At 40.5% G+C, this 23,866-nt stretch overlaps 1 protein-coding gene across 1 annotated transcript; it reads right to left on the reverse strand.

The window, feature by feature from the left end:
* Positions 1-1,019: 1,019 nt before the first annotated feature.
* On the reverse strand, positions 1,020-18,889 carry lgi1b (leucine-rich, glioma inactivated 1b). The gene is made up of 11 exons (XM_023276995.3): positions 18,749-18,889; positions 12,746-12,999; positions 12,521-12,592; positions 10,922-10,993; positions 10,148-10,219; positions 6,929-7,000; positions 5,835-6,004; positions 5,511-5,675; positions 4,245-4,465; positions 3,595-3,841; positions 1,020-3,060 (listed from the first exon to the last, which is right to left on the reverse strand). The coding sequence occupies exons 2-11, from the start codon at positions 12,955-12,957 to the stop codon at positions 2,711-2,713; spliced, it is 1,653 nt and encodes a 550-aa protein (XP_023132763.1). The 5' UTR covers positions 12,958-12,999; positions 18,749-18,889; the 3' UTR covers positions 1,020-2,710.
* Between the last annotated feature and the right edge of the window lie 4,977 nt (positions 18,890-23,866).

The raw sequence follows: 23,866 nt of genomic DNA on the forward strand, positions 1-23,866 counted from the left end.
CTGCTGCGATGTGAACCAACCAAAACTCAGCTTACCCTCATTTGGCTCCACAGTGATCCTTATAAAACACACATAAAGTTAAACTACATAATTACAGGAAACAATGAAGTTGCTCAGGCCATAATTTTCGCATCATAATCATCATTGTACTTAGTGACGCATTTAGCTCAGACATGATGAGACTTTAGGACAAAATACAAACTCAGTCATAAGAATGAGCTGTAATTATATCATTTTAAGATCAGAAAGTTTTTCAGTATTTTTTAAAATCTGGAATTGGCTTAGAAATATGTTTTGTACACAAGCAGATTTTTGGGGTAATTAATGGCTTCACTACTCTATTAAAGTCAAAGTTATTTCATTCTTAAATCATTTCCATTTGGCTTCACAGACATAAAACACACGTGAAAGTCTGGCAATCTGATTCTAAGTAACATTAAAGCTGCATATCATCATTTTCAATCAGTACTCAAACCTATGTCATAATTATTGTTACACCTTGTGATACTTTTAGCTCAGAAATAATGAGATTTTAGGACAAATTACAAATCCAGACATAAGTGTGAGGTCTAATTATGACAACTCAGAAATTTGATATTATGATGTTTTTCAGCATTTTTTTTAGCGTGAATTTCCCTCCGGATTAATAAAGTATCTATCTATCTATCTATCTATCTATCTATCTATCTATCTATCTATCTATCTATCTATCTATCTATCTATCTATCTATCTATCTATCTATCTATCTATCTATCTATCTATCTATCTATCTGTCTATCAGTTTCACTACTCTAATGAAGTCAGAGTTTTTTCATTACCAACAACACTTTAACATCACTTTCAAATGCAGAATTAGGAGTTACAGCACTGTATTGTAAGTCAAAAATGCACACTTTCATAATGAACTCAAGAACAAAAGGTTATCAAGCAACTGACTATAACCTGGATGGGTAGGAAGTGATGACTGCTTTGATTAATATGTAAGGAAGAACTGAAAAATCTAAGAAAAACATCTCCGTTTTAGTGTTTTTAGTGTTTTATTACCACTGTACATAAAACACAATGATCAAGATGACAAAGGAATGGCTAAAAACCTCGATCCTTACCTAACTACATTAGACTGATACAAGTAAGTCCAAACTGTTTTGCAGAAGTAGCATGTTACACTGCATTGAAGGAGGTGATCCATGTTTTTTCACTAAATCTACACTAAAACTACACTAAAAAGGCTAAATCTATTAAAAAACAAAAACAAAACACCAAGTGTGGTGCCCTTCAACATACAAAAAAAGTAACATCATAAATTACACAGTATTGTAAAAACACATTTGGCAAATTGTTTTGTCAGTGAAGTTTGTTAATTGTTATCGATATTCTGTTTCCTTTTGTGTGGGAATAAGAGGGCGGTGTGAAAGCACAGGTAGCATGTGCCGCACAGTGGTTGGCTTTTAGTTGTGGAGTAAAGACAACAATGGTTTTTGTCAATCAGGGAGAAAAGGGGCAAGAGTGCAGTGAAAGAGAGAGGGCTGGGTGGCACAGTGGGATGCTTCTAGCTAGTCATTCATCGGAAATCAACACCACCGAGTGTCTGTATCACGCATGCGGTTTTGTTTAACTGAGAGAAAGCAGAACAGCGGGTGTGGGTTTTTTCCCCCTAAAGTTTCTCACAGTTTTAAGTGGGATTTTTCACTTTATTGTGTGAAATAATTACAAAACCTGCCAAAGAATGGACGTAACTCTTCGGAAATAGTCAAATTTTTACCCATACGGGAAGCTCGTTGTTCTGTTACTGACAAATTCCCCTTAATATTACCAACTACATCACCGCCGCTGTCATTAAACCGAGGCTAGATTCCAGTGTGAGGAGGATTCTTGCACATTTGTGAGATTCTCTGTTTTCTACAGAGTATCTACTAACACTCTGAGGAACTCTCACAGTCACAGTATGAGATTTAAATGCCCAGGACTCAAATCGATCAGCAGCCTTGATGGAACACTGATGTTCTAAACTTCAGTTTGGAATAAAAGTAAATGAGACCAAACCTACAGATATCTCAAGAGTTTAAAACCACATACCTATTCATAATTTATTTTACTCTGGAATTAATTTGTCTAAAAGAAGACTTTAAAATTACAAAACCCTTCTCTCCTCCCTTTTATCAAAAAATATTCCGCTATTTAGCAATTATTGAAAGGTCATCTGCCAATTCCTATTGAAGTTCTACAAGAGAAGATATGGAGCTGAATAGCAGAGGCATATCTTATAAGAATAAAAGCTTCAGGGTTTAACAATAATCCAAAGAAGTAACTTTATAGCTTGTTTTTCCTGAAAGAGTTTCAAATTAAGTTTAAATGGAGTATAAGGATAAGAAATGATATAAGAAATCAAGATGAAAATGCAAGGAATTTATCAAAAATTACCTAGCTGCTGCAGGTTTCCATACTTTAGGGACTGTATAAAAAATACTTTCAGTCATAATGATGGAAATTATGTCAAGACCAGCCGAAATTAACAAAAATAAACCCAGGCAGCAATTTCACCCCTTGAATTTCAGCCTAAACTAACCTAAAGGTCCCGATTTATATTTGAAAAACCTCTTTAGATTGATGGCTTGAAACTGTTAGTGGATTGAAACGGGACTGACAAGTTCAACAAAGTTGCAGAAGAAAGCGTGTGAATGGTAATGTGTCCCAAAACAAGCCACGGGTTTAATTACTCAAATCGATCATGAGATGCTCATATATCTGAGTTTTTCCCTTGAAGCTGGACGCGAGCAGGAACACCCGGTCGTCAATGGCAACCAGGGAAAATGATCGCGGCGCCTGGATATTCAGCTCCTGAGATGGGACAAACTGGCCCCTCTTGGTGTCCCATTGGTAGACCTGTGTCAGTGAATAATCGCTGCCCATGATGGCGTACTGCCAGTTGCCGATGGAGACGGGCTGGAACACCATGGAGCCGCGGGAAGGAAATGTCTGGACCTCCTTGAACATGGCACCGTCCCAGCGCATCACCTTGGAGTCCCCGATGAATCTTGTCAAGCATATGAACAGATCACCTTTGAAAAGGACAAAGGTTCAAGGGACTGTTCAGTTTACACATTCAAGCTACTAAATCTGGACCTGAAGTAGAGGAGCTCACAAAAACTGTTTACGTAATTCCAAAATAATTCACTGCTCGTTGTCAATAGCTATTCAGGAAGGAGCCGCTAATAGGTGAGACTGCTCCTTAGGAGAGAAATAATACAGATAATATTATACAGTAGTGATTTATGGGCAGGTTTTATAGCAGGGACATTGGCTTTTACCACTTTATAATGAAAGCCTGTGACATGCTGAGCAAGAAGGTAATAAATTACAACTAAGAGTGTGAGTCATGAATGCTTTATTAAATTAAGCACATGAAGGAAAATGTTGACCCTGGATTAAAGCCCCCATTAAACACATGACACACCCTGGACTGACTGAATTTTAGCTTTAAAAACGGAGTAATGGTGTTCTAGGACGAACGTGAGGTGAAAAATCACTCGCAGTGTGCATAAAAATAAACCCTGCGTATGTACATACACTGCTATGTAAGTCGCAAGTCTCACCTTTGACCCGAAAATGTTTTACGGAGAAGACGTCCTCCATCTCCGGTATGTCAGTCCTGCGGTCGAACTGTTTCTGGCTCCTGTTCCACTGGTACACGACAGGCCTCTGAGAGCTGCTGGACAAAATCAGGTGGGGTTTGTTGGAGATCTCCAGATATTCTACATCTGTGTCCCGGTACCACGGGTGCAGGGACTGGTGGGAGTAGAAGCCATTTCCGTTCCATTTGTACACCGTTGTGGAACCAGCCTGTGAGAAAAAGTCGTTGAAACGTCAACTCAGGTTTCACTTCATTCAAAACACGTTTCCGGTTTTTGGATTAGGGGCTCAGCAGTGATTTACAGCAGCAGAAAACAATTAAAGACGCCGAGATTAAACAGCGAAATGCAAATTTTAGATTATGGAGCCAAGTGTGTGCACGCCTGAGTGTCCCCAAGCATATGTGTGAGCGTATGCGAACATTTGGTAATACAAGGCTAATCAGCAGGAGCAGACACAAGCCGACATGCTGCAGAGAAGGACACCGGGGGAAGGACTGGCTGACACGGTGGGTGGCTATCTGCCATAAAATGTTCCTGTTTATGCTCTGCTCACAAGCTCGAGTGCTTTTGAAAGCAGGGAAAGGAAAAAAATGAAGAGGAAAAAGCCCGACCTTGGAGCTGTCAGCGATGACAAAGAAAGACTCCCCGTCGATCATGAAGGTCTCGATGTCGTTGGGTTTGCGGATCTTCAGGATGTCGATGTCCTGGATCTTGATGAACTTGTTGGCCGATGTGTCGCGTTTGTAAATGTGTGAGCCGCCGAATAACTGGGCCACGATGACAAAGAGGTGGTTGTCAATGACCATGGGCTTGCAGACGACAGTGGAAGTGCCTAAACAGTAGCACAAAAAAGATTATTAATACTAGACAGATAATTATTAATTTGAGAGAAATAGATAGTTTGCTAGCATTTGTTTAGTATCCCTTAAAGAGCGTCTCACCACAACTCATGGAAGAAGTGGTCCTTTACTTAAGTAGAAGTAAGAATACGTGATTGTAAAAATACCTCATTATAAAGTATCGTATTGTGAAATGGCCTCTGTGACTGATATATTATTCAATATTATATCCTTATGCTTGATTACATATGGGTCAATATATTACATATACATTACATGTACATTTTGGCCCTTGAAACAAAAAGTCAAACTGTACATAACGTCCACATCAAAATTCACTATTTTTTTTAAAAATGGTGATTCATTCTTTTACAAAGTTTGGATGTAAATTACACAATTTTATTTACTCTATTTAAATCAGATAAAAAGTATTATTTTAATCACAGTTGCTGTTATTCAAGAAAAATTGTGTATCATAAGGATTGAAAAAAGATAAATACATTCTTTATCACTGTTGTTTTACTGATATTCCCATGTTAAATTACAGGTAATGTGTGGTAAAAATCACTGAAAAAAATATAAATTTACATGTTGGCTGTAAAAAACACAACTGAACAAACAAATAACAACAACAACAAAAAGACCTAAACTGTAGTAATTCATTCTTTTACAATATGTGACCATAAAATTACACAGAAAAGTATGATTATTTTACAGATATTTTCCTATGTTTTTACTTTGACTGGTTTTACCATTTTGTTTTGTTTTAAATTTCTTTTATATCACTGCATGCCATTTTATAAACATTTTTCTTGCACCCTTGCTGCTAGATTTTCACCACTTTTTTTTTTTTAATATTTATTTTACAGTGTAGCACCACGCTTTATTAAATGTACCTGTGTACTTTCCACCACAGTTAACCAGATTTACCTAATACAATCAATATATAGTTCCTCCTACATTGTCATCTAAGAGGGAAGCAATTACACGGAATTTCTCCATTACACTCATGCTGTTGTTTATTCGTTTTAAACTCACTTTCAATGGTGTCATACATTCTGAAGGTCATCTCTACGTGATCCCATTCCAGGAAGCTGCAGGTCCCGGCAAAGGGCTGGGCAAACACAACGTACTGCTCTTTGCCAAAGGTGAACGCCTCCACCGATATGGACTCAAACTTCAGCGACTGATAGGAGGCGAACTCTGAAAAGCATGACACAACCACGATTAATTTTTATGCCCAAGAAATCCACTCAAACTCACAAATTCCTCTGACAGGAATAAAAAGGGCGATGCGGTCAGCTGTGCTACTGCTTGTATGATACCTATATGAGAAGCGGGAGCGATAATAGCAACTGTTACCTGCCGTCATGCAGTCAAAGGAGTGTGGCAGCAGGTCGTTGATCTTCTTCCCCTGCTGGAGCGGCGGCCCGCTGCAGTAGATCTGGTCCAGGGTGGCGTTGGTGTGATGCATCCACTCCACCAGCCACTTGAGCTTACAGTCACAAATCAGGTTGTTGCCTCGTAGATCTCTGCACGCATGAACGGATGCTCATGTAAATGTTACAACATAATATCATTAATAGTTACACTTGAAACGTGTATTCTAAGCGCAGATTCTGTTATTTCCAGTCACTGCCCAGTGTCTGGCTGCACTTTGGCTTCCCGCTAACAAAGCCACAAGTGTCTGCTCATCTCCCACTCTCAGTCTGAACAGCTATTAACTTTTGATGAGTGTATTGAATTCACAGACACAGGCATTATTCCGTTTGCTTGTGTCCTAAGTCAGGATCCAGTTCTTTTTCTCCGTAATTGACTGGCTTACCATTTATCCCGACAACCTGGCACCGAAACCCAGCCTTTTTCCTCCTCTCCTCTTTAGATTTCCATCTTCTTTTCATTTTCTCCTTTACAGCAGTAAATGGCCTTTTGTACAATCTTTTATTTCTTAGACCATTCTCCTCAATTTTCTCCTCTTTTTTCACTTTTTCATCCTATTATCTCGTGCTGAAATTTCTCCGTTCTGCGCCGTGACCTCATAATATTACTGCGTTTAATCCCACGGTTAAAGAAGAAGAGGGAGCGGGTCCAAGGAAGATTTTGTTCGTTTCACAGTTTGGCCTGTCTAGACTACCCTTCCCCCACAAATTGCTTTGTAGCCTCCAAAATCTTACATTTGTGCTCTATTGTTCCACTGTCCTAATTTCAGAAAAAATGCAAATGAAGCCTATTACTAATTCATGATAGTTTGTACAAAAACTTCTTCATTACACACACGTCCGCCCACATAAAAGGATGATAAATGAACTACTCGAGCAGAAAAATAATTCTAAATCTACTGAAAGAGTAATCACGTATGAAAGTATTATCACATAATTACATAAATAATATATATAGTTTATGTATGCATGTCAAGGGTGGAATTACTGTGAATACACTGTCAGAAATATACTCACACTTTGGTCAAAGCATCCATGCCCTTGAACACATCTTTGGGCAGCGTCTCAAGGTTGTTGTAAGCCAGACTCCTAATCAGCAAAAAGAGGGGGGAAAAATACATCCAGTGATTGGATTAGAAGTAGATTCTCCACACAGTAGACAGAGCCATTTCCAGTTTTTGGTTGGTAGCCAGACTTGCTTGAGAAAGATAAGAATAAACCAACAAATTACAAGCCACCCAATACAAACAGTGAACACAACAATGACAAGATAACAGGTGTGGACAACAAAATGTTAATAATTAATTTCCCTAACATTGGTCAAACTTTATGCCACTTTTTGACCAACCTAAACAGCACCACCGTTTTTCCAGCGCTGTGGAGCCGACGGCGTCTTTGCCAGCCAATTAGGACTAACTGACACAACTGCAGAGATATTTTATTTGTGAGCGAGAGGCTCAACTCCAAAACAGAAAGAGAGATGTGAATGAAATGAAATGTCAGCGTAATTCATGGGGGCTGCATTATTTATTCAAGAGTTGGTCCTCCGGGGGAAGAGAGACCATTTTACTTTGAGTTTGTGCAAGAATGCACTCTCCAAACAGATTGGGTTGGAGCAGAGTGGTCAGGATTGTAACAAGGACGTATTGCCTGTTCCCATTAATAATGTATTCACAGTGTGCGATGCATTTAAAATAGCCTGTAATATCACATTTATTCTCCTTTTTTGGGAGGATAAAAGTTTTCCGTAAAACAAGAACGAGAAATGACACAAAAAGATTGAAAGATTGCACAGACATTTTTGTTACTTTAGGGCTTCATTTACGTAAATGACTGCAGGTCGCCCCGACAGAAGACAATATGACCTCATATGTTAACAAAGTTGCAGCTCTGCCAGGATCAAAACCAAAACGAGAAACAACTCCTTGTTTGTTATTTATGTTGCCAGTGACATTTTCTGTGTAACTTTGCATATCTTGAATGATTTATGCTGATATTATTTTATCCAATTTCCTCATTCTAGATTCATTATAATTTACCAACCAGTTCCTTGTCAGATTCACACGACTATTAAAAAGGAGCATTACAAGTTTTGGTACAGTACGAGTCACTAAAACCAGCCACTAAAACTTTCATGCTGAAGTTAACTTTAGCGTGAAAGAAGAATTGCTATTTTTAAAGAACACTAGTAGAGTACAAGTTGCTGGTAGTGACTCAGACCTTGTTAATGTGAGGAGGTTCATTGTCAGTGGGTTTCAGTAAATAGATGCTTAATAAATTGTGTTTTGCAAAATGTGGGCGTGTTGCAAGCACTCAGATATAAAAAAAAAAGTCATGATCTTTACTGTTTTATATATTCAATTCAATTCAATTCAATTCAATTCAATTCAATTCAATTCAATTTTATTTATGTAGCGCCAATTACAGTCAAATTGTCTCGAGACGCTTTACAGAACCCATATGCCTATATCATGGGTGAACTGATTGCTGAGAAATATATTTTAAAAAATCTAAGTGCATAATGATCTGGGTCATTTGAGTATATGTTTACATAGAGTTAATAGACATGTAGAAATATATAACACATAATCAGAGGGTTGAAATGCATCAGAAAAGGGTTACAGGCTTGTGACTTAACAAGTGAACTGTCAAAGAAAGCTTGTGTGAGATCACAAGATAGACAGAAAAGAGATGCTATGAAGACTGGTGTAAACTTGACATGCAGTTAATGGCATGAGGAGACATTCAGGTGGTGATTAATAGTAGTTGGCTTATATGACACACGTTGGTTATTGCAAAGCTGATGAACTGCATTGTTTAATCAGTTATTTCCAAGGTAATTTTTTTCTAACATTCTCTGCCTAGTGTGCAATTAAACTGCAAGTGACCAAAGATCAGTGATTCTGCTTGTGTTATTCTCTGGTTCAGTGAATGTGACAATCAGAAAACACTCAACAGCAGCACATACAACATGAATTAAAATGCCCTCAGCAGCTGAGTCCCCGTTAATTGTTAAACTGAAGAAAACAGTTAGTGCTCCTGAATAAATGAAAGCACCCTGAACACTCCGATGAAATGTCTTTTTGTAGGAAAACCCATATGAAATATCACTGTTTACCTAACAAACTGTGCAAGCTAATGTTTGTGCCACTTCTAATCACTTCTTCTTTATCTAAGTTTACTTTGCCTCACTTCAATCATGTCTGAATAAATGTTGACTGCCTCTCATATTTGACTTCCTTCCTGCATGGTGCAGTATTTGATTAATGTAAATACATGACAGAGCCACTCGTGCATCTGTTTACACATGATGAGAAAGTACGCAAATATTTGGTGGCATTGGGCTGCATAAATGTGCACGGACCAACCTGTCAGAGATTCACATTATAGGTCAGTCGGTTTAACGTTACAGGACAGTTATGTTTAGACTCGACCTACAGGTCACTCACATTTCAGCTATCTTTAGTTCTGGCTGCTTTGCAGTTCATTAAAGGGAAACACTGATTATGAAATCACTGTTTAGAAATTGTTCTTCTGCTTTTACTTGCATTAGGATTTTGTCAACATTATTTCTGTTTACAGGAGACTCTCCTTTAAGACATCATTGATCAAATACCATAAACACACACATGCACTCAATGTGTTTGATTATCACACTCACATTATATGACACCGATCTCCAAAAGGTCCCACTGGTGGCAGTCATCATATTGGTCACATTAGGTTGATTTTTGACATAGCTCTAACAGCTATTTAAAGCATTCATTTTCCATTTTGAAACGTAAAGCCAGAGTTTCATTGACTACTCTGCTGGTCCGCTAATACAATGAAAAATCCAGATCTGCCCTTCTGCAACCGGATCCAGCTGACACCTCCGGTCACCTTGGGGAAATGACCACTTCTGCCTACCTTTGCATTTTCGACAGTGACAAAGTGATACAGTGACAGAAAAGGGAAATTGAGGCCCAGCGTATGTTGAAATACCTTGAATACTAATATCCCATTACCTTTTCTGACAATGCTGCCTCAACAGAGAGCGTGTGAAAGTGGCTTTGCAGACTGTTAATGTCAGAGAAGAAAAGTAATAAATCATAACAACTGGGGAGGAAGGAAGGAATGAGATATAGGGAAGCTGAATTAAACAGGAACAAGGGAGGAGATACGGAAGAAAGAGGAGGAAAGCAGAGAAAAAAAATCACGTTTTCATCACTGTCATTGCAAAAACTAATTACTTACAGATGTATCAGTGTTTTCAGGCCTCTGAAAGCATATGGGGAGATGGATGCAATTTTGTTGTTCTCAATAAATCTGTGGGTGAGAAATATTTCATTAGCTTTTGGAGAGATTAAGCTACATTAACACAATAAGAGTAAACAAATATGACTGTAGTGTCATCTATTGTGATGATCCACAGCTTTCTGCATCCTCTTGCTTTGTGGCTGTGAGGCACTATGGAGATTTTTGGGTACAGAAAACTCAGTCCTGATTGCACATTATACTGTTTCCAGCATATTGGAAAAATGTCAAAATACTTGATACTGTAACATCCAGACACATGTTTTCATTTATTCTAGATAATTATATTTACGTTAAAGTTCCCTGCAGTGAGGCTGGGAGTTTAATGAGAGCAGCAAATTGTACAAACTAATAAAAGTCATCAGGATATAGAGTAAATTGTTCTGCCCTAACCAGGCAATTAAAGTGAAAACATCTCTGTGGGTGATCCATTTGTGTATATACAGAGCTTTTAAATGATTTTTGAGTGTGGTATAGAGACACTGTTGTCCCACACTGCAATGCTAAATGGCTGAAAGCAGCAATAGAATATAAATTCATAAATTATTAGGGAAGCTGGTTACTACAGTGACATTTTTGGATTGATGTTTGCTGTTTTGTGCTTTGCATCTGCTCCCATTAATATCCGATTAGGACACAATGTGTATTATGACGCTCCACCACATAGATGTACTGTATACATGAGCCATTTACAACTTAAAAATAAATACTTACAGGTATTCGAGATGTGTTAAACCCAGAAATGCATCCTCGTCAATCAGGTCAAAAGAGTTTGCTGTGAACAATCTGTGAAGAAAACACAAACAAGACTATATAACATCATGAAAAGAATACAGCTACAGCACTCCTCTAGATTTGGATGTAGTTCCCTTGAAATTTCCACAAATGTTCCTCCCAGTCTGTTTCATAACTAAACTGAGTTGAACTCGAATTCAAAAAGTCACATTAAAAATTGATTTGTGTGTGCTATTTTTTGCTATCACCAAATCCACGAGCATACATTTAATATCTGCATATTCTGTTTGATGTAAATGTCCCGATTACCAGCCACGATGCTAGTGGCAGTAATTCTGAATCAAAAAACTGAAAAATATAAAGAGACAGGGTGTGAGACTAACAGACAAGAGACTCTTTCAGCGTTTCCACCCACAGCATGTGGTTAAAGAATGAACAAAATGAATTAAACAGAGGAATGAGTGCTCGCTCCAGCATATTTTTCATGAAATGAACAAAAGAGAGAAAAGGATACCTCCTCCCACTTGTTTGTGAGTCACCGGTTAGACCACTACACTTAAGTGTCGTGTCCAACAACAGCATATTGTGCACCTCATCTCACATAGAATCACATCATGAAGGGGTATTCATGCACTTTCTATCCAGTGGAAGCATTTGGATACTGCAGGGTGAACAACTTTTACAGAAAAATCTCTTTAGTATACTACTTCAAGCTATGAATATAAGATTTCAGATATAAAACATCCTTTAAAAATAAGGCTTTAAGCTCATATTTCCCAAAATATGAACATTTTGGAAATCTAATTGTGGAATTCTGTGACTTTTTCTTACTGTTGGCAATAGGATGCTGAGGAAACCAGTCACAGTGACTTTATACACCCACAAACAGGTAATGCTGGCCCCAGAGAAGCCCCCACTGATTAGACAGTGCTTTAATAAAGGTGAAGACAGGCCAAATCACCTTGGCAGTAAATAATAACAGATGGGGGCAGAGCCTCTCATTCACTTTCCTCTGTTATATTTATCCTGCTTCTGGTCACGAGCTCTGATGCACGATGCCACCTCCTCCTGCAGAGTTCAGACCGATTCAGTGTCAAGGAGCGGATGCCAAGACGAGATATTTAGCTGAATTAAAATGATGCTCTTCGACAGCGTGCTATTATTTTCGGAGCACAGTTGAGCCTGTCCTTGCAGTCAGTTAGTGCATCTGCAAATTGCTCAACAGACTCAATCAAGACACACGATAATGTCAGATGTGACACTAAGTGAAAGCATTGATGGGATAAACTCCACGGTGACGTGTGTGGCCTTTATTTGGCTTTTTCTGCTGGTGCATTCTTGCTCGTTGCTTCCATCTCTCCCACTCTATCTCTACCAAACACAGTGTTTTTCTCTCTCTCCCTCATCCCCTGCTGTTAGTTGCTGTAGCCATGTGGTGTATTGCATAATCCTGACACCATTACAGAGAATCCCCCCCTTTAAATCTGCATATCAGCCTCCATGGAAGACCTCTGGGGAGACACGGCTTCATTGTTTGAGCACTGAAAATGGATTTATAGATAGATAGGTTGTACTCACAGCAGTTGCAGGGCAGGTGTATGAACAAAGCTTCCTCCAGTGATTTCATTGAATCCAGACTTGACAAAAGACCTGAATAAAGTGAGAACATGTGCAATTAAACAACAAAAAATATGCGCAGCTAACAAACATTTCATAAAGATGACACAGTGATAGGGTGCCACGAGCTTTCTGACAGTGTATTTGGATGGTATTTGTGGCACAATGAAACCCCAGACTACTCACAGTGAAACGACGTCCGATGGGAAAGTGTGAGGCACGGATCGGACATTCTCACACAGGGCATTGTCTTTTGTGCAGGTGCATCCAGCAGGACATCTGGGCTGCCTCACTCTCCGTCCATCCGCCACCAGCACCAGGCTGACAGCGGCGACCCAAACCAGGAGCGTCAATCCTCTCCATCCTCTTCCTCTCACGGCTCTGTCCGGGTATCCCATTCCTTCTGTCCCGGTCGGATACTACCACTCCTGCACATGCAACTTCTCAGGCAAAAAAAAAAAAAAAAAATCCGCGAGGTGTAGTAGAAGTAATCACAGAGAAATCTCACGACCGTGACGTTTTATGTTCTTTCTTTTCTCGTGCGTAAAAAGCACAGTTTCTGTGTTTTTTCTGAATTTTTTGGGGAGCTGCAGAGGCTCAGATGCAGCCTTGTGTCTATGCTTCTTGCTTCTCAATATGAAAGGCACCAGTCCAGCGGATTTGTTCTGCGAGGCGCAGGATTACAAATGCGGGACAGACGGGACATGAGAGCAGGAAACATCTCCGGTTTGATGCAAAGGAATCATCTCATCCTCCTCCAACAACAAAAAGAAGTCGGAGCGCAAAAAAAGAGAAACGTTTCTACCTGCCCCCAAAGTCTTGCCGACTAAATGCTGTAGCCATGAGAGATAGAAAAGAATCCCGTCCGAGAGAAAGGGAGAAAGAGGGAGATGGAGGGGGGAGAGGCCCCAAGGTGCACTTTTTTATCAGCTCTGCCAGCTATTATTTATGCGCGCTTCAGAGCCGTGCATGGCTAATGGGAAGCTGCTATTCATGAGCCTCTGAGCAAATGCACCTGCCCCACTCATTCACAGGCTGCCTCCTTTCTTTTCCCCAGCTTTGGCACAATGATGACTGAAAATAAGATAATCCATAACACCGGAAGACAACATGCATCCTGTTCACTCATTAAAAGTAAGATTACAAGCACTACTTGTAATTAAATTAAATTATGTTTGGTGTTGAGTAAATGGAGACAAAAATGAAGCCCCACAAGCAAAATGAATTGAGACCTAAACAAATATATTGAATTGATATGAAACACAGAAACCCCCTAAATGTGTAAATTGCAGCTACTAATAAAAATCTAACTGATTCTATCATGTCAGCGATGACTAAGTTATAATCAGTGTAGAGATTTGAATTTACATTGTAAATTTTAAGGCCACATGTTGTAAAGGAATTAATATTTAGTGCATGTGTGTGACCATCACCGGCCCTCCCTGAAAGCTAAGCAGACATTCTTTATTAGAATTCCCTATTATGAGCCAGGGAGGGCAGTGCTACACCTCAGTGATGTGTGGGGGAAACAAAGACTGGACAGGACGAACAGGACGAACAGGACGGTTCGGGTGGGCCCATCTCGGCCTCTTGCCTCTGGGCTCTGGGGGCCCTCTGCATCAGTACCAGTGGTCTTACTACCCGTCTCCCCCGCTGCTCTGTCCTCATGGGCCGGATCCACACCAGACTGCCTCTTACTGTGCACTTCACATACTTCGCACGTCACTGTATATAGTTACTCTTAGGCACATATAGGGACATGACAGTTAGGGCCCTGAGAGCAGGTGGGGGCAGGAACGATGGGCTCTGTGGTGGGGCGGATGGCAGGGCTCTGCGGCCTTGTCTCTTCCCCATCACCCTCTTGCTTGCCTCCCCTGCTCTCTAATTTGTTTTTAATGCACTACACACACTCACACCTTGGGGGTAGGTCTGGGACGGCTCGGGGAACTTGGGCCAGGGTAGGCTGCAGAGTAGCCATCCTCTGTGGTCCTCTGGCCTGCCCCCTGGACGCCTCGCCCAGCCTCCCCACTTTTAATGCACTACATGACACTCAGGGTTACACTATCACGGTGCAGGGATAATGTCTCCAGTCTGGGATCGGGAGACATATTAATAGGGAGTAATGGGGGAGATTTCACCAATATGGCCTCGCTGGTGGGACCCGGCCCCCTTATGGCTATGGGGTGGCGGGGGTGGACCATCACCCATGTTGCTGTGGCTGGGGGGTCCCCGGAACCTGGGGGCTGTGGTCGGGGGGGGGTTCTCCTGCGTGCCCGACGGGTCCAGGCTGGTGCGATGGCTCTTGGTGGGCTGCGGGGGCTGGATTGGCCGTCCTGGTGGGCGCTGTGGCTGTACTGCGGGCTGGTGGCATGTGGTGGCCCTGTCCTGGTGGGCTGTCAGGGCGCGTTGCGGGGTGTGGGGGCCCTGGGTGTACTGCGCTCACCTGGGGCCTGGTGCGGGGGGTATGCGGGGTGCCTCCCTGTCGGCGTCGCCGGGCCCCACCACACTGTCCATTTTTACCCTCTGGACTCGCATCGGGTCTCGGCTCCGATTTCCTCTGACCGGCTCCCGGTGGTGGCCTGCCTTGTGATGGGCTGGTTGCCGCCCTTTCGGTGGGCCGCTCGGCCCCTGTGTCTGGCTTCCTGGCTGTGTGGGGCCGTTGGCCCCCTCGGGGGAGGGGGAGGGGGTGGGGTTGGGCTGGTCGGGTAGTGGGGTGGGGGGTTTGGTGGGGACTGGGGTGGGCGGGGTTGGGGTTTGGGTGGTGGGTGGGTCCTCGTGCCCCGGGCCGCCTGGGTCGGTCTTGGTGCGCTGGGGGTGTCGGTAGCTGCTCCCTCTTGTTCTCCGGGTTCGCGTCGTTCACGGTGGCCCCGGTGGCTCTCTGGGGGTGCCACCCTGTGGCTCCTATGGCCCGGGGGGAGGGGTGCCCTGTTGGCTTGGCCCTGCCTTGCCGTGATTGCTGTTCTGGACTTCGGGGTCCTTCACACTTGCATGTTTGATCAGGTCTCGCCAGCTACTGCCGAGTCTCATTTCAACGAATGATGGGACCCGCCAGAATGTGCTGAGAATCTCTCCAGAGTCTCTACCCTAAACTCATTCTCTCTTGCACTAGTATCCTCTTCTGGCCTATTCTATTATATTCTATACTATCAAGACATCCACAATTATGGTGCTCAGTACCGTTTGTTTAATTATTTATTTATTGATTTTCTTTTTCTTTTGTGCTGGTTTGGTTTTCTTTTCTTTTTTCAAATTTTTATTTATTTATTTATTTTTTTTTATTCATTGATGGAAAGTTAGTAGTTGGGAATAACACACCACCTTACAATCTTTAATTGCAATAGCACCGCCTGTTAATTTCTATCCCTGTTCATCCTGTTCATCCTGTTCGTCCTGTTCGTCCTGTCCAGTCTTTTTTTCCCCCACACATCACTGAGGTGTAGCACTGCCCTCCCTGGCTTATAATAGGGAATTCTAATAAAGAATATCTGCTTAGCTTTCAGGGAGGGCCAGTGATGGTCACACACATGCACTAAATATTAAAATATTTGGCTGCAAGACTAAAATATGCATCGAACTCATACAATGTTGACTCCCCTTTTGTGGAGTTAAACAATGAGAAGAAATGCAGACAAAAAAAAAAAGAAGAAAAAAAAAAAAGGACCAGGTGCCTTGCCTGCTGGCATACTGTCTAATGCACATTGTAATTCTTTCATAGTCAATGGAGCATCTAATATGTCTCTGTAATTTTACGTTAGTTTGGGCATGTTTAAATTGTTGAGAAAATTATGAATATCTTCCATGTTTGGGTTAGCTGCTGCTGAGTATAAACTCTGGTAATAATTATAGAAGATCTGGTTAATTTCCTGAGGTGACTGAGTATATTTTCCTGAGGGATCCTGAATTGCTGTTATGAAGGATTTTTCTTTATTGTGCTGGAGTTGGTTCGCCAGAAATTTTCCTGATTTGTTATTGTGTTCGAAATCATTATATCTTAGTTGTTGTAATAAAAACTCTGTTTTCTTGGATAGGATTTTATCGAGGTTTAGTTTTGCATTTTGTAGTTCGGACCATAATTGATCACTTGGGTTTATTGCATAATTCTCTGTAAGTTGTTTAATTTTTTCTTCAATTTCTTTCTCTGTTTGTAGATCTTTTTTTTTCTTGTATGAGGAGTACGATATTATTTTACCTCTGATTACAGCCTTTCCAGTTTCCCAAAGCAAAGATGGGGGTAAGTCATTAGAGTCATTGTTTTTTAGAAAGTCTGCCCACTCACTCCTTATTACTCGATCAAATTCTGGGTCTTTGAGTAGAGAGATGTTGAGGTGCCAAGTCTGAGGAGGTTTAGGGATGGAATCTGTTTGCAGGCTGAGAGATATTGGTGCGTGGTCGCTGATAACGATTGGGTGGATTTTAGTGGTAACTTTATGTGCGATAGAGTTATTTAAGAGGAAAAAGTCAATTCTTGAAAATGTTTTGTGTACCGCAGAGAAAAACGTATAGTTTGTCTTTGTTGGGTTTTTGAGTCTCCAGATGTCGTCTAGTCCAAAATCTTTCATATAATCATGTATGACTTTAACTGATTGTGACTGTTTTACATGTATTGGTCTATTAGATCGATCTACTGAAGGGTTTAAAACTATGTTGAAGTCACCACTGATAATAGTTGTTGAGTTAGCAGATAAGTCTGCTAAGTGAGAGAAAACAGTGTGAAAGAAGGCTGGATCTTCATTATTCGGAGCATAGAGGTTTGCAATAGAATATAATTTATTAAAGATTGTTGCCTGGATAATAATATATCTGCCCTATGAGTCCGTTACTGTACTGTTTAAAGTGAATGGTACTCTCTTATGGACTAGAATGGAGACCCCTCTTTGTCTGCTGTTATAACAAGATGAAAAGATGATACTATAATTCGAGTCTGATAAACATTTTTTTTCCGACTGTAGTAAATGCGTTTCTTGGAGGAGCAAAATATCTGCTTTTAATTTAGAGACATAGTCCATGATTTTAACTGTTTTTGTTTGTGAGCGTATGCCATGAACATTTCAGGCTACGATATTAAACTTGAACATAGAGAGAAAAGATGTTGTGTCACTGAGTATGTAGCAATATAATATAACATCTGTGTGTGTCCTTGTGAGCTGTCTGTTGTTGTCTGTGAGCTGTGAGTGTGGGAGAGAGACGTATACAGCAGGTCAGGATCTATATATACATTATATAATAGCACATCATTGCCTGAAAAACTATCAACAAACACATTATAAAACATACAAGCACAATAAACATGGGGGGTACATAGAGTGTGAGTGAGAGTGTGGAGGGTGAGTGTGTGAGAGGGGGAGAGGGCTAAAGGGAGACATATATATATAGAGAGAGAGAAAAGTAGAAGGAGGAGGGGGTTCTCCAGTGGGGAGTGTAGGTTAGGAGAGTGAGACATTTACACCTGTGAGATTTTTTTTTTTTGATAACACTTTCTAGCATAAATGACTAAGTGATATATTAAACGTTTAAGCCAGTTTTTTGTCTTTTTTTTTTTTAGAAGAGACAGGGGGTAATGGAGGGTTCCCGAAATAGCTGCCCATCTATGTACAGTTTGTCCACAACCAGTGCAGTCCGTTTACCTTTCTGTCTGTGTTCTTTCATGATGGGATATAATACTTTGCGCCTCTCGTTGATTTCCCTGGGAAACTGGTCGTTCATCCCGAACGACGTGCCTTTCAGCTCCCGTCCTTTGCTTCTTACGAGCACTTTCTGCTGGAAGTGCTCGAACTTTGCAATGATAGGACGGTGTCGGTTTCCTCCTCGGGGTCCGAGCCGGTGGACGTGGTGGAAAGTGATGTTTTTAACAGTTTCCGCAGGGATTTTAAGTGCCGACACCATAAAGTTTTTAACAAGAGCCTCTGGGTTATCCGGTGTGGAGTCAGGGATACCAGAAAAGATCAGGTTGTCCCGCATGCTCCTCGACTGGATGTCCAGGACGGTCTCCCTCAGGGTTTTGTTTTCCTTTTTAAGTGTATTCACCTCTGAAGTGACAGCTGTCAGCGTGGACCGGAGTTCGGTGTTGTCCCTCTGCAGATCCTCTATCTGCTGGTGGGTGAACTCCAGGCTTGCTTTCAGGTCTTTTATCTCCTGGTGAAGCAAACTAAGGATATCGAGCTTCTTATTAATAGACTCGAGAACACTTACCTGGATATCCGTGACCTCCAAGTCTTGTGTGTCCGTCGAGTCTGCCTTCTTCCTCTTGCTCGGGTTGGCGTCTTCCATCGTGCACTGGACGAAGTAGTCGTCAATAAAGTTGTCAATGTCCTCCACTGTGAGCACTACCGTTTCCGATCTTGAGCAGGCTATTTAGTTAGGTTGTTGTTTTTTTATTTATTTTTTTTAATACAAATACGTCGAGATAACGGCGATTTGTTTACTTCTCATCTAGCAGCTGGGAGCCGCCATGTTGAATGTCGTCACTCTCGCTGAATCTCGCGATGTCAGAGCATCTCCGCCTCCTAATGAGTTATTGATGGTGGAAGTGTGAATCTGTGAATATCTTTCCAACTTTATTGAACTTGGGGCCACTACCGCCTATGGAGTGATATATTGAATTTTGAAAAAAGCATTTAGCCATACTTAAAGCTTTAAGTGCTTTATTAACACAGAACTCAAAATTTGGTATTGTTTTATTTTCACATGTTCTGTCTGAAAAGAGGTGGCATCATTTTAAATAGTGAAATGAAACTAACAAAATGTAATGACCAACCAGTGAGCAATACTGGATTCGGAAAAACAGAAACAACTTTTTTTTAAAAAAAATCTAAATGTTAACACAGTTAATGTGTTAAATTATTTTTGTGTGTATCCATGTATTCATTGATTTATGTAGTACTGTTAACATATCAGAGTTTTGAGGGAATTTTTCTGAAGATGGGCAAAGGCCATTTATTGATTACATATAGGCTGTTAAATGTTTATTAAAGTATTTAAATGTGCTTTTTAGCCACAGTTAGCACATGGTGTTAATGTGTGCAGTGATGAGTGGATTTGGTGCAGGTCAGGTGTGTCTTTATGTTGGCTGTAGTGAGTCTTCAGAGGTTTTTGCTCAGACACATTCTGTATTCTTGTTTGAGAACTAGTGTTGGTTGTCCAGAAGGTAAGAGTTCCTGTCCTGATTGTGTGTTGTCAGATGTTCTCTGGTAGGCTGCAGGAGACTTTAGCTTTTGGGTTGTGCTAGTTTTGTACGGTTTCATGTGGACGACTATCTTGAGGCCCCTCCATGTGGTTTAGTGAGGTTTTTCTGGAACAGTTCTACAAAGTAACCTGCAGCAGAAGAGATTTTGAGATTATTTGTAGGAAGATCTGGAGAGCAGATTTTAGAGCAGCAGAAACATTTGTGAGCATTTTGAGCAGGAGAAGGTGATCTTCAGAGTAGAAATGAGACAGAAGGCTTCTTGATCCGTGTGGTGAGGTCCTATACTAAGAGTTTGAGCAGGTTGTGAAGAGTATGTAGGTCTTTGGTCTGAAAGCACAAGAAGAGTAGAGTCATTAAAGGAGAAAACAGGAGATGTAGTTGGTTTTATTGTTGCTCTGTAGTTCCCAGTTTTGTTAGATTGAAAATTAAGTTAATATTGAAAATGATTGACCATGTGAGGCCAAGAAGGTTTCAATAAATGTTCTACATCCCCTGGGCACAACAGATTTTATGAACATGTAAAATATTTGGTTTGTGTATGTGTGTGAGTTTTCATCATAGTTTTAGCATAGTTTTTTTATATGTGCTTGTTTAGTTTTGTCATCTGTGTCAAAGGTGCTAAACAAATAATTTGAATGGATAAAGTGAATAATTGAGTAAGTCATGGTTGTTACAACAGAAGTATTGTCATTGTAATAGAAAGGTTTATAATATTGTTAAGGTTGGGGTCAGGGCTGGACTGGGACCAAAATATGGCCCTGGCATTTTTGGTCATGGTGGCCCACCATGAGAATTTATACAATATGCCAAGCCATACGACATACCAGAGGATATATGTGCATATTGTATTGTTTCAAAAATAAAAATAAAACGCAGCAGCCTACGTGGAAGAGAGTAACCATGTAAAAAAAAAAAAAAAAAGATACACTCTGTCACTTCTCACAGGGACTTTATGTAAAATTTTATTTCAAAGTGTCAAAATGACCAACTTGAATTTAAAGTGGAGCTCTTCACCAAAATGGAACCTTAAAGTATGAAGAGAGAGATTGAGAGAGAGAAAGATAGAGAGAGAGATGCATAGATGATCAAGGCAAGAAAAAGAGCTGGAATCAGTTAAGGTATAGTTTTAAAGTTAATGTGACCTCGTCGATCTGTCCCTGCTGTGTCACGTCTCTCCCTCCGTCCTCCTCCTCCTTCTCCTCCTACTCCTTTTCCTCCGACTCCCCCTGAATTTCGGCTTCTTTTTCTATTATGGCAGCAGCAGTCGCTGCCGCAGGAGAAATAGTGGAAGCAACGGCAAACATGTCACTTATTTAGCAGCATTTTGCTGCATCGACTTGCAGGCTTTTAAGCGGTTTTTCGCGCAATTTTTCAGTGCTCCCCTTTCGTTTGGGCCGTTTCTATATCTTTGCTCCTCTCCACTTCCGGCCAAGTCAAACGGCCAAATTTGATAACTTTGGTCAAGAGACCCGGGAGGGGCGGGCCGAGGAGGGCTGAGATATTTCATTGGATTAGTGCAATGTCCTTCAAGAAAATCAACCAATGGGCCGTCGCGATCGACAAAAAGGATTTATATGTATATATATGATGTTGAAATTATGACACCCCCTGTGCCGGCCCAAAAATGTGCTTCGGCCCACCGGGCATCGCCCGGAACGCTAGATGGCCAATGTACCCCTGGTTGGGGTTAAAATGTTGTCAGAAGAAGAAGAATCAAGAAAGAAACGACATAAGAAAATGCCCTAAAATGAAAGGGAAAAAGTTGAGACAAGAAAACTTGTATAAAGTCAGGGAAAAATAAAAGGCGAAGTAATTTAAGAAGTGTATTCAATAACTAAACATGTAACTTTGTAAGTAAGTGTTCTAATCTATGTTACTTATTTGATCGATAGGTGTAGTGAGAGACAGGCAGACAACGAGGTAGAAATAAGAATGAGGTCAACTCATACGGCACGGGGTTTGGAGCGGGAATCGAACCCGGGCCACAGCGATGGGGACCTAGTATATGCGCCAGTGGCTTAACCCTTTGCGCTATATGGACACACATGTTAGATGCATCTAAACGCGTATGCATGCAATAGAAAGTCTAGGGGTAGGGTTAGGGTTACAGAGGCAGGTCCTGACAGTAGCAATGTACAAAAATGGTTATTAAATTTTACATATTTTCATAATTTAATATTAGGTCAAACTAGCCAAAAAAATCGTAAAAAGAATATGGGGTTTTCCCGGTGGCTTCTGGCCGGTCTATCTCATATAGCACGGTCAGAAGCCACCGGGAAAACCGGGGATTATTTTAGCTTAATATTCGGCTGCTTCGTTTGTACATTAAAAATAATTTTGTATGAATATTTGTTAACCCTATTTTTGTTATTCAACTGTAAGGACCTTGGTCTGTAACCCTAACCCTACCCCTAGACTTTCTATTGCATGCATACGCGTTTAGATGCATCTAACATGTGTGTCCATATAGCGCAAAGGGTTAAGCCACTGGCGCATATACTAGGTCCCCATCGCTGTGGCCCGGGTTCGATTCCCGCTACAAACCCCGTGCCGTATGAGTTGATCTCATTCTTATTTCTACCCTGTTGTCTGCCTGTCTCTCACTACGCCTATCCAAACAAAAAGTGATAGACACTAGTACGCTTATTTGAATAGTTAAATTTTTCTTTACTAAAATCCATCTTAATTACAATAACCCTTTTACTAGGAATTCTACTAAAATTACTATAGAAAATTTAAATATACAACTTCTAATTAAAATCTACTAGTAATTTTTTTAATTACTACATACAAGAGTTTTTCTAAATATTTCATATTGAAGATACAAATTATACTCATAACAGCCAATAATACTTTTCACTCAACAATTACACATTAAAAACACAAAACATTTGAACATCTAATATAAAATAATAAAGAATAACAAAAGAACAACACTAAACTTTGAACATGGATCAAACTACAGACAAAAATTTGGAACACACACCAGTTACACTTTTGAATTTCTAATTACACAAAAGACACAATAACAAAATCAATAAATACAAAACAAAATTTTATCCCTTCTAACTTTTTCTAGTTTGAAACAAATACATCGAGTTGTTTCTTGAAACATTTCCTGTTTCAATTTTCTGTGTTGCACTATGGATTGATTTACTAATAACTCTTTTCTCAAAACTGCTTCCCTCATAAAGTCTACTAATAGTTGAAATCATTGATCTAACTAAGATTACCTTCTGATCACCACAAACTATACTTTTCAGTGAATACAATCAAAGTTTCTTGGCCATTTCTAAATAGCACACAGGTGAACATCTCACCAAAACTCAAATGGATACTCCAAATGTGAAATCAACACTCATGATCCAAACTTTTAATGCTTCGATTAAACATAAATTTCTAACTAACATACAATTACTAAGAAACTTTACACATTTCAGTGCTCAAACTATCTGCAATTTCAAACTAACACACAAATACACATGGACATAGAACACACAAGTCCTTGGACTATCTGAAGATTCTACTTTACAGACAACTACTGTGACACTTCGAAAATTTCAGCCCTCACACTGTGTCAAAGCTCATCTCCTCAGGACTCTAAACGTCTGTACACTTTGAACATCTTAGAAAACAGAGTTCAACCCTCCAACACAAAGCCTAAAGTCCAACCTCCTGACAAAAACAGAGTCAAAACTCAACTTAAAAAAAACTCACAAATGGCAACAATATAAATGATACATGCACAACAATAAAGAAGATTTAGTATCTGAGCAAGTAGCTCAGGGGATAACAACATGGACTACCAAGTGGAAGATTGCAAGTTCAAGACCCACTAATTCCATTTTTCTTTCTTTGTCTTTGTCAAGATATGGACAAAATTTAAGAAGGTTCTGGTCTTGAACCACCAACATACAACTCCACAAGCAAATGCTTAACTCACTGACCTACAGATCAGATGAAAATAAAATGATTTCATCCTCCCTTTATCATCGTAATTTCCAAGTGACCACATGGGTGGAGCTAAGGCACAGTCTGGGTGGAGTCAAAGCAGAGAATACGCAGGGAGGTGGGTGGCAGCCTCGCCCCTCTACTCCCCCTCCACCCACCACACCTTCCTCCAC

The sequence above is a fragment of the Amphiprion ocellaris genome, chromosome 18 (genome assembly GCF_022539595.1).
Source record: "Amphiprion ocellaris isolate individual 3 ecotype Okinawa chromosome 18, ASM2253959v1, whole genome shotgun sequence".
Lineage (NCBI taxonomy): Eukaryota > Metazoa > Chordata > Actinopteri > Pomacentridae > Amphiprion > Amphiprion ocellaris.